This window comes from Papio anubis, chromosome 10, assembly GCF_008728515.1.
Source record: "Papio anubis isolate 15944 chromosome 10, Panubis1.0, whole genome shotgun sequence".
NCBI classification, from domain to species: Eukaryota; Metazoa; Chordata; class Mammalia; order Primates; family Cercopithecidae; genus Papio; species Papio anubis.
In genome coordinates, this window is record NC_044985.1 from 59,663,571 (window position 1) to 59,679,597 (window position 16,027).

At 33.2% G+C, this 16,027-nt stretch overlaps 1 protein-coding gene across 6 annotated transcripts in view; it reads right to left on the reverse strand.

Moving 5' to 3' along the window:
- The window catches only part of LNPK (lunapark, ER junction formation factor), a 79,570-nt gene that overhangs the window by 35,931 nt on the left and 27,612 nt on the right, over positions 1 to 16,027 (reverse strand). For all 6 annotated transcript variants that reach the window (XM_009182498.4, XM_009182499.3, XM_017946675.3 and 3 more), the window contains exons 6-8: positions 12,576 to 12,616; positions 6,269 to 6,352; positions 6,135 to 6,186 (exon numbers count right to left, since the gene is read on the reverse strand). In XM_009182498.4, the coding sequence (XP_009180762.1) occupies positions 6,135 to 6,186; positions 6,269 to 6,352; positions 12,576 to 12,616 (177 nt within the window). The remainder of the gene's footprint in view (positions 1 to 6,134; positions 6,187 to 6,268; positions 6,353 to 12,575; positions 12,617 to 16,027) is intronic.

Consider the following 16,027-nt stretch of genomic DNA (forward strand, 5'->3'; position numbering starts at 1 on the left):
GCGGCACTATTCACAATAGCAAAGACTTGGAACCAACCCAAATGTCCATCAATGACAGACTGGATTAAGAAAATGTGGCACACATACACCATGGAATACTATGCAGCCGTAAAAAAGGATGAGTTCATGTCCTTTGTAGGAACATGAATAAAGCTAGAAACCATCATTCTTAGCAAACTATCACAAGGACAGAAAACCAAACATTGCATGTTCTCACTCATAGGTGGGAATTGAACAATGAGAACACCTGGACACAGGGTGGGGAACATCACACACTGGGGCCTATTGTGGGGTCTGGGGAGAGGGGAAGGATGGCATTAAGAGAAATACCCAATGTAAATGATGAGTTAATGGGTGCAGCACACCAATACAGTACATGTATACATATGCAACAAACCTGCACATTGTGCACATGTACCCTAGAACTTAAAGTATAATAACATAAATAAAAATTGAATTATAGCAAAAAAAAATACTATTGCAGACTAAAGTGATGCACATCGTCTATTTAATAACTTTACTAAAATCCCAAGAAAACAGAAATTACTTACGCCTGCCCGATGCATTTTCCAATATACATACCATCCCTGCTACAATGGTCAATCAAGCCAGATAGACAAAATGAAACATAAACCCTGATATGGCTTGGCTCTGTGTCCCCACCCAAATCTCAAGTCGAATTGTAATTCCCAATGTTTGGGGAGGGACCTGGTGGGAGGTGACTGGATCATGGGGATGGATTTCCTCCTTGCTGTTCTCATGATGGTGAGTGAGTTCTCATGAGAACTGTTGGTTTAGAAGTGTGTAGCACTTCCCCTTTCGTGCTTTCTCTCCTACTCCTCCATGTAGAACATACTTGCTTCCCCTTCACCCTTCCACCATGATTGTAGGTTTCCTGAGGCTTCCCAGCCATGCTCCCTGTACAGCCTGCAGAACTGTGAGTCAATTAAACCTCTTTTCTTCATTTAAAAAAAAAAAAATTATTTCACGTCTTCCAAAAAGTGTTTCTCTTGCAGTTTCCACCATTTCAGTAAATGGCAACTCCATCTTTCCAGTTACTCAGGCCAAAATCTTTAAGGTCATCCTTGACTACTCCTTCTTTGACTCCATATCCAATGCATCAATAAATCTTTTGGATTCTGTTTTAAAAATATATACAGAATCTGACTATTTCATAAATCACTTTAACCTGGGGTGAAGAGAAAGTAAGAGGAAATTAAGTTTTAAAAAATATAAACAAATCATTTGTTTTTGAGACAGAGTCTTGCTCTGTTGCCCAGGATGGAGTGCAGTGGCACAATCTCGGTTCACTACAAACTCCACCTCCCGGGTTCGAGCGATTCTCCTGCCTCAGCCTCCCGAGTAGCTGGGATTACAGGTAGCCACCACCACGCTTGGCTAATTTTTATATTTTTAGTAGAGACGGGGTTTCACCATGTTGGCCAGGCTGGTCTTGAACTCCTGACCTTGTCAAGTCATACACCCACCTTGGCCTCCCAAAGTGCTGGGATTACAGGCATGAGCCACCATGCCTGGCCTAGTTAATTATTTTTAAAAACCACTTCCAATATTACTATCCAAGGTCTAAACCAAGCTTGTCCAACCCATGGCCCACAGGCTGCTTGTGGCCCAGGATGGCTTTGAATGTAATCAAACACAAATTTGCAAATTTTCTGAAAACACTATGAGATTTATTTTTTTTTAGCATCAGCTATCATTAGTGTTAGTGTATTTTATATGTAGCCCAAGACAATTCTTCCAGTGTAGCCTAGGGATTGGATATCCCTGGTCTAAGCCATCATCAAATGCTTTCCGACATTACTGCGGTAGCTTCCTAATTAATCTTCCTGCTTTCACTTTTGCTCCCTCTGTAGCCTCTTCTGAATACAGTAGACTTCCTTTTAAGACATAATTAAGACCATGTCAATACTCTGCTCAAAACAAAACAGAATTTCTTAGAAAAAAAAAAAAAAAAAACCTAATTGAGAACTGAAGTTTTTGCAATGGTCCACATTCTACAAGGCCCTACATGAGATGTTACTTTTACTTGTTACTTTTCTCACTGCCACTCTTCCTAATCTTCCCCTTGCTCAGTCTAGTCCAGTCATACAGGCCTCCCTGCTATTCTACAGCACTCCAGACATGCTCTTCACTCAGGGTCTTTGCACTTACTGATTCCTCTATCTGGAATGTGCTTCCCTCAGATATCTAAAAGGCTCATACTCTCATTTCTTTCATCAAATGTCACCTTATCAACGAAGTGTTCCCTGACAATCCTATTTTAAATTTCAACCTGCCCTCACTCAAGGTACTCCCTATACACCATCCTTTATTTCCTCCTAACAGTAATTTACTGGCTATCTCCTCACTAGCAACAAAGGGAGAGAAATGTTTTTATCTGTTTTGTTCACTACTGTATCACCAGGGCCTAAAATGTACCTGGCAGATAGCAGACACTCAGTAAACATGCATTGAAAAAAAAAAAAAAAGAAGAATAAATCAGACACTAGTGCATAAAAATGAAATTTAGTTCTGTATACCAATCAAAATCTTAAAGACAAGTTTAATTTTCACCAGCTCCAAATATCTAGATTTCTTTAGAAATCTATAGAAACTATTCAGGAATTCATACTGTGGCAAATTCTATTTTTCATTTACATCCAAACTATTACATTTTAATCTACTAAAGACATTAAGTCTTCCCATCTCCCAGTCTATAATTTCTACAGAACTAAAATACTAAGCATCTAAGCAGAAAATAATGCCATTTAATGTGAATATATACATATATTTACTTTTATGTTTGGTTATTCCTTCATATCAAGTGATGGCCCTTATTTTCTAAGATTAAACACCCATAGATAAAAATTCCTTATAGAAAAGAGTTGGGGCAAAACTGTCAAAGTCATTAAAAACAAGGAAAGTCTGAGAAATGTCAGAGCCAAAAGAAGCCTAAGAAGACAAGACAACAGAAGGCAATGCTGTATCTGGATGGGATCCTAGAACTAAAAAGACATCAGATAAAAACTAAGGAAATATGAATAAACTATGGACTTTAGTTAACAATAAAGCATCAAACTGTAACAAATGTACCACATGTTAATATAAGAGAAACTCAGCACAAGAGTATGTGGGAGTATTTATATTATCTTTGCTATTTTTGTATACATCTAAAATTATTCTAAAAAATAAAGTCTATTAAGGGGTGAGAGTGGAGGGACTAGGTTAGTTTAGAGCAATTGGTAAACATGATACTCCTTTTAGTGTTAAACCTTAGCAAATCAAAGAATACTATCCTCAAAATTTATAATCAATAATATCCATCATGAACAACTTAATAACAAAAAATAAAAAGAAAGATGCCTAGTACACATGACTCAAAGTTCTGGTTCAGTAATCATGCAGGAGAGTTACTAAGATAAGGATATCACAATCAGATTCATTTTGGAAAGATCTTTTCAAGGGCACATAGGTACATACATGTATCTTTTAGTATTTGTTTTCCACTTTCTATTGTTTAAGTTTAGAAACACGCTAAATTCTAAAAACAATAAGAAAAAGAGAGAACAGTGGTTTGGCAAAAAAATAAAGACCTGACTTCAAACTCACAGAAATACGGAAATTAAACAAAATTAATGACTAAGTCACCTATAGAAATGATAGGAACTAAGAGATATTCAAAACAAGTAAATTAAACACAAAACTAAAGTACAATTTTCAAAAAGTAGAATAAAGCTGGGATATAATTTAGAATTTTTTTTAAATTAAGAAAAAATTCCAAACAGCAATTAATTACTACATACTTGGAAGAACAATGAACACTACAACAGTGTACACCAGAAGAAGTATTTTTTAAAATAAAATAATTAGGCCATAAGCTTAAGGTCAAAAACCATGTTATTTATTTCTTTATTCCCATATTGTCTGCACATCACAGTTATTCAATATTATACCTAAATGTTAATTCTTCCTAAAAGAATATCGAAAAGCAAAGTCACAGGAATCCAAAGCATGGATTATAGAAAAATGATTGCTAGAGAGATCAGCAATCATTTTTCTATAATTTCAATATGACATCAGAAGGAAAAAAATTATTTGGGTTTCAAACTTTACTAAGAAAAGATAAATTCAGATTTTTAAAATAATTATGTTGCCTAAATATAATAAATACTGAAGAATGTTAGTAAAGGGTATCATAATTTTGTTCTTTAATAAGACAGAACATATATTAGTAAAAAGTAATAACAACAGCTTTCTACAAAATATCACATTTTAAAAATACATTCACTAAGGTCATTTTTAAAGTATTTTATACATTGGGAAAAGATTACTATAGTCAAGCTAATTAACAAATCCAAAAACTCAGTTACCTTTATGTGTGTGTGTGTGTGTGTGTGTATGTGTGCTGAGAACACAAGATCTACTTTCTTAGCAAATTTCAAGTATATAACACAGTATTAGTATTCTCACCATGCTGTACTTAAATCTCCTGAACTTATTCACCTAAATAACTGAAATTTTATATCCTTTGACTAACATTTCCCCCATTTCTCCCATCCCTGCTCTCCACCCCTAGAAATAATATTTCTACTCTCTGCTTCTACGAATTTAACTAAAAAATATTCTTGACTGGACATGGTGGCTCATGCCTGTAATCCCAACACTTTGGGAGGCCAAGGTGGGCAGATCACTTGAAGTCAGGAGTTCAAGACCAGCTGAGCCAACGTGGTGAAACCCCATCTCTACTAAAAATACAAACATTAGCTAGGTGTGGTGACGCATGCTTGTAATCCCAGCTACTTGGGAGGCTGAGGTGGAAGGACCGCTTAAACCAGGGAAGCCAAGGTTGCAGTGAACTGACATTGTGCCACTGCACTCCAGCCTAGGGGGCAGAGCGAGACTTTGTCTCTAGATAGATAGATAGATAGATAGATAGATAGATAGATAGATAGATAGATAGATGGATGGATGTAGATATTCTTGAAAAATTAGTTCCAGGTATACAAAATGCTTTAGAAATTATAGAAATCTGCCTTATAGGCCAAAAAATGTTTTTGTATTTACTAGAAAGTATATACATTGTAGAAAACTTTAAACTGGTTATGAAAGTAGGAGTTTCATTGCAAGTATATATGCCTAATTCATTTTAATCATATGTGAACTTCTACTTTTTGCAAAAGTGAAGGCTTCACAACAAAAAAAAATGTTAATATTTCTATGAACCAAAATCCTACTTATGGAAAACGTGGAGGTGGAGGGAATTCTTCCCATATAGCCCTGCCAACTGGAAAACCTAAAATTATTATGACTTATTTAATATCCATGATATTTGTGAATACTTATAAAAAGATTTCCATTCAAAGGTCTAAATGTCATCCTACCTTTACAAAGTAGGTTATAATTCTGGGGGGCTGCAAAAATTGAAGTTAAATTTTTAAAAGTAACATTCTATATTGCAACAAAACCCTTACAAACTATATTATTAAAGAAAAGAACAAAGACAAAAGTCATTGCAAACTCAGAATATCTTTTCCCATGCCAGTCTTGGGAATATTTTATGTAACCACTTAATAGAATGACTGTTAAAATTTTATATAACATTTAATGATGTAATAGCAATGACTTCATTAATAATATGGTAATACAACCTCAAAAATAAAGAGTTAACATAATATAGCGATAATTCAATTTTCATTTTTCTTATTTCTAAATTATTTTATTCTATTCTTAAGTGTTATTTTAGAAGAAACTTAAAATTTCACAGAAATCGTAACATTTTTCAAAAATAAAACATAAAATGTAAGGATTTTCATAACAGGTATTCCAAGAGATTATTATTTGAAAGTGGGAAATATTTACAAAATATTGATGAAATTACTTAAATTTTAAAAGATTAAAACCAATCATATATTTAATCTCAACACATATTTGATATCCTAACAACATATTCCCATAAAATCAAAATGAAATAAAATTATTGCTATCCACCCTAAGTCATATCCCAAATTACCAAATATAAATCTACATAGAAGCATTCTACATAAGTTTTTGCACACCTCCAACACACTTTTGAACTCACTTGGGTAAATATGGATCTTTCCAACAGCAGCAGCAGTTTCTACAAAGCTATTTACCTTGTCCAGGTCTTGCAGTTACAGCTGCTCCAGCAGATGGTGGCTCACACTCCTGTCAATTATAATAATGTTATTACAGTGACCTATTACAATGTGTAATTTATAATAAAATAGTAGTTATATCACAGTCTTACCTTTGCTTTCTTTGAGTCTGGATCAAACCTTTCAAGTATTAATTTAGCCGTCTTATAAGTTTCTTTTTCCATGACTTCTTCAAGCTACGAACAAAAATTTCCATAAATTGTCACATTTCAAAACACACACTACTTATTTTTATAAGTCCTATTCAAAAAGGTTTAAATATCCTTAACATATCCAAATAGAATGAAAGACTTCCTACATTCGAATAATTAAAATCCAGATTTTAAAATGGCTTCTAACCTCTAATGTTACTTGTACTTAACAGCTTTACTGTGAGGAAATACCAAATATTGCTAATTGTTTACATATAATGAGGAGAATAATTACATGCACCAACTTCAATAATGGAATGTGCAAAAATCTATCAGCCATCATTATTGGAAGTTATTAGACATGACAAGCAAATGACAGGCAATTCCTTAGATTTATTTCCTCATAGCACTTAATGCTATTAATTTAAAGAAGGTCGTTAGCCAAGAGCTTTACAAAATAAAATCTCTGTGCCAATTAACTGCTGTCAGCATCGATTTTAGATTATTTATTAGCAGAAGCAATTAGCTTGCTGCAAATGCAGTGAAAACTCACTAACTGGGAGAACAGCCATGGAATTTTTTCAAATGACTTTAAAAGATAACCCTCACCTCTTTTTTACTTAGACTCAAACAACTTTAGAGAAACAACTGAGCACAGAATTTAAGTAAAAATTTTACTGAGTTCTATGTTCACACTAGGGACTATAATTAAATCACTTCATTATTGTAGCATTTTATTTACCATGCACTCAAGTCACTTTATAACTTAATACACGGGTTTAACTTAAAATATAATCGCTAGTAAAGTATCATGAGCAGTTACGGCTAGTTCAACATCAGAAAAAGGTTGAACTTTAGTACAAGACAGTCATACTTATGACAAATTACCTAATGTGTAGGATAAAATGCTTTTGCAAAAATTGGAAAAGAACCTTTTCTTTCTCAGTGACCACTGATAACCACTTAGATTAAATGTCATAGTCATTCCAAAGGACATTTATTTTAAAATGCAACCCAGAGCACATTTACTGAGTTAAAAATATGCTGCCACAATAGCAGTTAACAGATTCCTCATTAAACACTCAATTCAGCATTTAAGAAGTAGGTACTTAGATGAATGATTTATTAGCCTTACCTTGGTTTAATGAAACTATTTTCCTATTGCAAAATTATGATAAATTCTCAAAATAAGCAAGTTGATTTTTCTGATGTAAAGGAGATGTTTATAGTATCACTTTAGGGTTAGAAAAAAAAGAGAAACTAGGAACGGGGGTAGAAAGAGGGCATAATAAAATACATCCCCAAACCAACATAATCTACATGGAATATCAAAGAAACAAATCCCTGATTACTACACAGTAGACTTTTGATGTTCTAGCAGTGTTGTGCAGTAAAACTTTAGGCAATGACAAAAACGGTCTATGTCAGCATAATAGTAGCCACTAAGCCCTATGTGATGAATGAGCACTTAAAATGCTGCTTGTGCAACAGGGGAACTGAATTTGTACTTTTGTTTTGTTTCGCTTCGTTTTGTCTTACATGGAGTCTCACTCTGTCACCCAGGCTGGAGTGCAGTGATATGGTTTCAGCTCACTGCAGCCTCCACCTCGCAGGTTCAAAGTGATTCTCTGCCTCAGCCTCCCAAGTAGCTAGGATTACAGATGCGTGCCACCACACCTGGCTAATTTTTGTATTTTTAGTAGAGATGAGGTTTCGCCATATTGGCCAGGCTGGTCTCGAACTCTTGGCCTCAAGTGATCCACCTGCCTCAGTCTCCCAAAGTGCTGGGATTACAGGTGTGAGCCACTGCACCCAGCCTGTAGTTTTATTTCATTTTAAATAATGTAAATGTAAACAGCCATACTGATTTGGACAGATAACTCTAAAACTACTACTAGGTTTAAAAAGATTAAACTGTGATCTTTAAAACAACAAACAAAACTCCAAATCAAAATGCTACTTTATCGAATGACTGCATTCCTGGTAGATTATTCAGCAAGTATTCAAGTGTGTCTATGTTTTTATTTATCTTAAATAAAATAATTTTTAAGTACTAAAAGATGCAAATCTATCTCCCATTTTTTACATTTATTTCTAACAAAATATTTTCACATAATAGCTTAATTAACACACATCCATACAACATTTAAGTAATAATATGTTTTAAATACACTGTTCAGTGGAAAGAACATGAACTTGAAACTTCAAAGTGAGAAAAGATCTGGGTTCAATGCACATTTCCATTCTTAGGAAGACTGTTAGCACATCTGTCAGCCTCAGTTTCTCCTCTGCATAGATATTTTAATACTTCATAGCACTACTGTGCAATTTTAAAAATATATAATATAGGAGAAAGAGTCCACAACAGTGCCTAAAATATTAACATAATTTTCAGTGACACCTCAGTTACTCAGAATGGGCCTGAAACAAAGTATTTCCAAAAACTCAACATATGAACCTCAAGATTCAGGAAAAAGAAACTAGAATTCTTGAGAATTCTCTAAATCAAGCTTCTCCAACCCTTAGCCACCAGCCACATGTGGCCCAAGACAGCTTTGAACGCAGCCCAACACAAATTCGTAAACTTTAAAACACTATAACATTTTTTTGCAATTTTTTATTTTTGAGCTTATCGACTATCGTTAGTGTTAGTGTAAAGAATGAATCATTTTTCTGTAATACGGTTGTACTAAAAGTTTTAGGGGCTTTTTTATTTTAAAAGATAGAATAATAAATACATGATTATATTAAGAGTCAACATTGTGATGAGACTGTATATTTCTATGACATGTAAAAATTATTTCTACTTGATACAACCACTACATCATAGAAAACATTAAAAGATAAAAGGCAACAAGAGCAAAAAAGTGCACAAAACTTATTTTGTGCATACTAGCACAAAAATAAATGTCAAAAAAATTTTTTTAAGTTTTGAAAGATAATTCTACAAATATTTCATACTAAAATTATTCTCAAAACAGAATTTTAAAACACACAAATCATTAATTTCCCTAACCAACATTTATTTGTGAAAAATATTCCAGATGTAAGAAAACTTTCTTTCATTTCTTTCATTTTGCATTGATTTTGCAATTCAGAGTATTAAGGAGCATGTTACACCATATAAACTCATCATTTTATCATGCTGAAAATACTGTCTGGTATCCCTGATTTGGGGTTTGCTGTTGAAATTGATGATGTTTTTACTAATTCAGATGTTATATCATTTTCTGCTTTCATATAAGAGTATTCCACAATAATAGTCACATCTTTCTTCTTTGCATTTTTTCTGTTACTGTGTAGCCTAAAGTGAATATTCAAACACTGGGAAAAGCCAGAAAATATTACTGAGTAATATAAAAATGTAACATTTGAAGCCACAATAAGGTTAACAACTCTATAGAGAATAAAAGCTAAATTTGCCAATTTAAGGACTTCTTTTGCTTCCAAAACTTATTTCATGGAATATCATGCATAGGATTTGTACAAAGTATACTTTATACATTTATATAAATTATAGTAGGTAAATAAACATTTTTATTTGCAAGAATGACTCACCATTAATAAGAGAGTGCCATAAATGCCCACAAGACTAAATGATTACATTGTACCACTTCTGTATGATTCTGTACTGCTCCCAGAAATGTCAACATTAACCTGTAACTCAGCATGTCAGAATTTCTTGCTCTTGCCTTCAGCTGACATTAGTGAATTCCTTTGAACTAGTAACATCTGTAGTTGATTGTTAAGCTTTAATTCTCAGGGAAGTATAACACTTTTCCTCATGTTCCCAATTTCTCAAATGATTTTTCTCAGGATTCAGAAAAACACAGATTTCCCAAGGAACGCTAGAAATTACCACATAGGACTACTATTCTGAAAAAAGCACAAAATTTTCATGAAGTCATTTAAAGAGGTAATCTTGACTCATGTATTTTGGTAGAGCTTGATTTCTGAACTGTTTTGAAGGAATGCTCATGGATGCAGAGGGATTATCTGCTTGCACAGATTACTCAGTGATTATTAAAAACTCAAGTTTTGTTAAAGGACCACAAAATACGTGAGTGGTAAAATGCACGAAGATCTAGACTTGGGAATTTTTTAGATAACTAAAGATTACTTCCTAACTTTATATTAATAAGTAAATACATTAAGCTCTTAAAATCTTGTTAAGATGCTTTTTCCTAATTTAACTTTTTAATCAATTGATAATTCATATCTGTCATTACAAATTACAATTTTACAAATTTCAAATTACATTACAAATCTATTCAGATTAAAGGGATGCATCCCCAAGGAAACCACTTTTAATAAAATATCAAGTAGTGACCAGCCTGGCCAACATAGTGAAGCCCTGTCTCTACTAAAAATACAAAATTAGTCAGGTGTGGTGGCGCATGCCTGTAATCCCAGCTACCTGGGAAGCTGAGGCAGGAGAATCACTTGAACCTGGGAGGCAGAGGTTGCAGTGAGCCAAGATTGCACCACTGCACTCCAGCCTGGGCAACAAGAGCAAAATTCTGTCTCAAAAAAAAAAAACCAAAGTGTAAAACTACTCAAACAAAGCAGCTCTGTTAAAGACTTGAACAGTCAAGACCACAGACTAGTTCCAGTAGCAAACAGTATTATAACCAACAATAATAATCAAGTAAATGCAAATTGTGTTTAATTAATAAAGTGAATTAGAGCCAACTTATTTTTCTTTAGTCATACTGCAAGAGAAATGCCATACTGCATTATTAATACTGATGCCTAATGAACCATTTAAACATACAGAGCTATTGAACTCTGAACTTTTTAAACTGTTGTCAGACTTAAAATGGAACATCTTTTATGTTGCGATTCCTTTAAAGGCTATTTAAAAGTAAATAGTTTGACTTATTCTTTCACACAATTTTCCAAGTCAGCTCTGTTACTCTACTGAGAGATTTCCCAAATCATATATTCTTCAAGATCCTGTTTTCTGGCCATGTGATGCCAGTGACATTGGGCTGCTTCTCATCACTTAGGATTTTTTTCTTTTCTGCTTTCCTTTGTCTTCCTCTTCATCTTTTCTACTTTAACTAATATTTCTCCATTTTGTTATAAGCAGGACTTGTCTCTGATCACCAGTACCAGCTTTTCTTTTTATCTCATCAGCAAGTCAAACCAATCATATCACAACTTCTAAATCACTGATGCTATCAGTATTTTCTCACTTTGAATTTCTGGCTGTTCCGTAATGTTCAGACTAGCAGAAATATAATAATAAGATAATTCTCTGTTTGGCAATTTAGAACCACCAAAATTGTCAATGCAATTTTGATAAATACTTTATAGGACACCTAATAAGAAGCAAACAAATAAAGCGAAGGAATCCTTTCAAAATTAAAGTCCTCTTACTTTTCAGGTACTTAAAGCCCTTAAAACCAGTATCTAATATCATGAATTCACAGAATAATTTTTAACGTTAGTCTTAACCTTCACAATATTGGTTTCTTAATTATTACTTGTTACACACTAGACTAAAATGTATCAAATTGATCATTTGCACCTGATTACATTTTATTAAATACATTTCTATACAACATAATACTATCAGCAGTTACATTTTCACACTTCAAAAATAAACATTAAAAAATTAGTAGCTCTATGTCAAACACCAACTTCAATTCACTTATTACAGACTACTATATTATCAACATTTAGAGCTCCTTCTGTCTTACTCATGGTCCTCTTTCCAACACATCTGAAGGGATGCATCAACTAGCCCCACAATAGATATCATGTGATCAGAGTTACTGACAGAAAGTGGAAAACTCTGAAGAAAACAATTATATCTCTCTCTCTCCCATCTCTTCTTCAGTACTTTCATGTTGAATTTCTCTTACAACTAATCTTCTTGATTCCCTCTCTTTCTTGGTGTCAAGAAAACCTAGAACTGACATGTGGAGATATTTTGTCCTTTTGTATTTAGCTCTAATAAACAATCTGGGTACCCACCTTTTTACCCTCTCTGCCTCATTTAGGCCTCGAATATGACTCATTTACTTACTTCTCAGCTTCCAACTGATATAGACTCTCAGAATCTCAAAAGTCCTTCTAAACTACTTTTTCCTATCAATCATTTTTAACTAGCAAAAATATTCACAATTTCACTTCATCATTAAAATGCTATCTAAAAGCATATTTCTTCCTTGGAGAGTTATTAACTTCCAACACACAAACATTATTTATTCAAGTTCTTATTAGTTTAATATAAATTAATTTTAAATAAAAGTTAACTTACTATTTTTTTCCTCTGGGATTTTAAATCATCCAATGCTTCATCTAGAAAACAAGATTTCAATAAAAGCTAAATCAAATATTAAGATATTTAGATACAAGAAAACATCATGCCAAATGACACACGGTAGCAAACACAAGAAAACTTTCTCATTTTAGGATGTCTCAAAATTTAACTAATGTGTAGAGACAAAAATTATCTCCATCTTCACCTACATATAGTTCATATTTTTGCCTGTGTTATATATTACAAGCCATTTAGGGGAGAAATTGACTTTACATAGTATAAAGCACCTTTCTAAATTGAAATATATACACACATTTTTTAATGTGTTCAGAAACATTACTTTCTACTATTTCTTTTTCCTTTCAACACCTCACCCACATTAATTTACAAAATTAGTATCAAATCTCTTTTTATACACTGGTAATAAAAATGTTCTCTTTGTTTATAAGGAAATAAGTACATATTTTACTTAGTCAAGCCTGAAGATAGTAAGCATGACTTTTTAAAAAAACCTTGAAAATCTATCTTATTGCATCTGAGAAGGGACATGGAAAAAAATATGAATAACTTTTCAAAATTAAGCATTTCTAAGATTTGCCTGCTTATATAGGTTGGCATGGTGGAACAGAAAGAATCATCTCAAAGGATACCTTTTATGAATGTCAATGTTGGATTTACAAATGTATTTAAGTTTCTAGTTTTTCTCTAGAAATATTTAATACAGATTGACACACTATTCCATATGGAAAGAAGAACTTATGGCTTAAATGTTATCGAATGAAACATAAATAACTGTTCTTAATACTTAATTAAATTTATAAATAAAATTATTACTTCTTCACTGAAATTCTAGGTAACAAATACCTGAATACCCAACTCAAAGTACACCATTTATGTAAAGATTCAAAGAAACACAAACATATAAAAAGATGATTTTACTATAAAAAATTTTTTCAAAATAGATTAAGCAGTCTTTAATGTGCTAGCTAACTTATTACTAAAAGGGGGAGAAATCTGCTAACATCTTCAAAGAGAATAGTAATTTTTTGTTAGATAAGACCAAGCCAAACATCTGTACTTTAATCCAAGGGTCAGTAAACTTATTCTGTAAAGGAAAAACTAAGTATTTTGGGCTTTATGGACCAAAAAGCAAAATCAAGTACGTACTTTTTGATTTTTGAGACAGGGTATTGCTCTGTCACCCAGGCTGGAGTGCAGTGGCATGATCTCAGCTCACTGCAGCCTTTGCCTCCAGAGTCCAAGCAATTCTCATGCCTCAGCCTCCCAAGCTGGAATTACAGGTGTGTACCACCACACCAAGCTAATTTTTGTATTTTTAGTACAGACAGGGTTTCTCCATGTTGGCCAGGCTGGTCTTGAATTCCTGAACTCAGGTGATCCACCTGCCTTGGCCTCCCAAAGTGCTGGATTACAGCGTGAGCCACTGCACCCAGCCTAAGAAATACAAAAGAAATACAAAATTTCCACAAACTTTATTGACTAAATTCAAATACAGGTTGAGTATCTCTTATCTGAAATGCTTGGTGCTAGATGTGTTTCAGATTTCAATTTTTTTTTTAGTTTTGGAATATCTGCAGAATACACCCCCGCTGAGCATCCCAAATCCAAAAATCCAAAATCCAAAATGCTCCAAGGACCATTTCGAGTATAATGTTGGCATTCAAAAAATTTTGGATTTAGCAGCATTTCAGATTTTGAATTTTCAGATTTGGGATATTCAACCTATATAATAATTGAGTTCAATTTTTTGTAATATAAGTCTACCAGTGAAAAGAATGGAATACTTTTGGGGGTGGATAACATTTCACTTAATTGAGGTTCAAAGCTAAGTGTTCTCTATCATCAAAACTGATTGCAAATGATAATCCATTAATGCTGATCTGTAATGAGATTTTACATATCTGATTTTTAAAAATATCTTTTCACACAGGTAGTTACTGCCAAATATTGATACCAATCCACAAGCATATGATTTTAATTGAGCATATTCACTAGTTTGGAAGGCATTTACAAAATTCTATTAGATTCTTCTTTTGGCATTTGCCTTTTAGAGTATTATTACATTGGAAGTTAATCACCTCCAAAGACTGAAGCTCTTCAATTATACAGTGAAACGGATTTAGAAACATGGAAATTTCCTTTGCACTTGCCTTGAGGTCTGAAAAATTCTACTGGAACTATAATTTCAGCTTGGATAATGCATCTGCTGCAAATTTGTGTGGGAATGGCAATTCTGTTTCTTGTTTTCATTTTTATAGCATCTTTTTAAAAATTACTTGTCATTACAATGTTGTTTTCTAAATGACTTTACCACATTATAGGTTTTGCATATATACATTGTTTTGCTTTGCAATCTTAGGTTGCAATAATTAAGAACCATTATCAAGGCTGTAGCAAAAGCTAATTTCCAAAGCCAGTCAGTATTCAAACACAGTGGCTGAAGTTGGTTCTTCTCATTTGGAAGTATTTCAATCTAGGTTTTGAGCTCAAAATATGACAATAAAACTTTACCACTGCTAAGCCATCAAACTGCTGTGAGGCAAGTCAAGATAGCTTCTATTCGTAATTAAAATTCACATAACTAACAATGGTTAAGTCCTTGAGAGCAATGATGTTCCCTTTGGCACTACACAATAACAAATTCAAATATGTTCTGCAAAGTACCTGTTGTTGAATAATACAATGAATAATCATAGAATTTAAACACCTTACAGTTTCAAAAGTTTTGTACAATTTGTACAACTAAGTCTTTTCCTGCTACATACATATTTTTACCACGAGTAGTTACAGTACATCTTAGCAGATTCCACTTGAGGTTGTAGTAAATTGCTGTTTTCTAAACTTCATTGAAAATATTCTCACCTAAAGTTGTTCTGCAAAGACTTTTTATAGAGACTAATTCTTCAGTCACTTCAAGCTCAGCGTTGACAACTCAAACTACAATTGAGTGGTATTGATAGCATCTGTCAACTCAACCACAGCCAAGGAAGATCACCTGAAATAATTTGCCTTGTTCTTTAATTGACTACTCATGTTTGTTTTTCTGAATTTTCTCAATTCTTTAGGCAACTGTTCTTGCTGAAACGTTACTAGTCTTAAGTATATTTTCCCTGAACACATTTTTTCTGCTGCAGCAATCAAACACAATTTAATTAACTCATCATTGGTAAATAGCCTCCCTTTCTTCACAAACAAGCCACTCAGAAACTTCCTTTGGCTGAAGCTCCATTTTTCCCTTTCAGTTTCATGAAGCAATTCTGCAATAATATATTCCATTTTAAATTTTCTAATTTTTATGACCATTGCTTTCTGTGAGTTGGGAATATGATGATGAGTAGTTAGTATAATAATGTCAAATACATATTGTACTCTTTTAGCACAGCTATAACATCATTGCATAAAAAATACAATGCTTTGCATTTCGATAA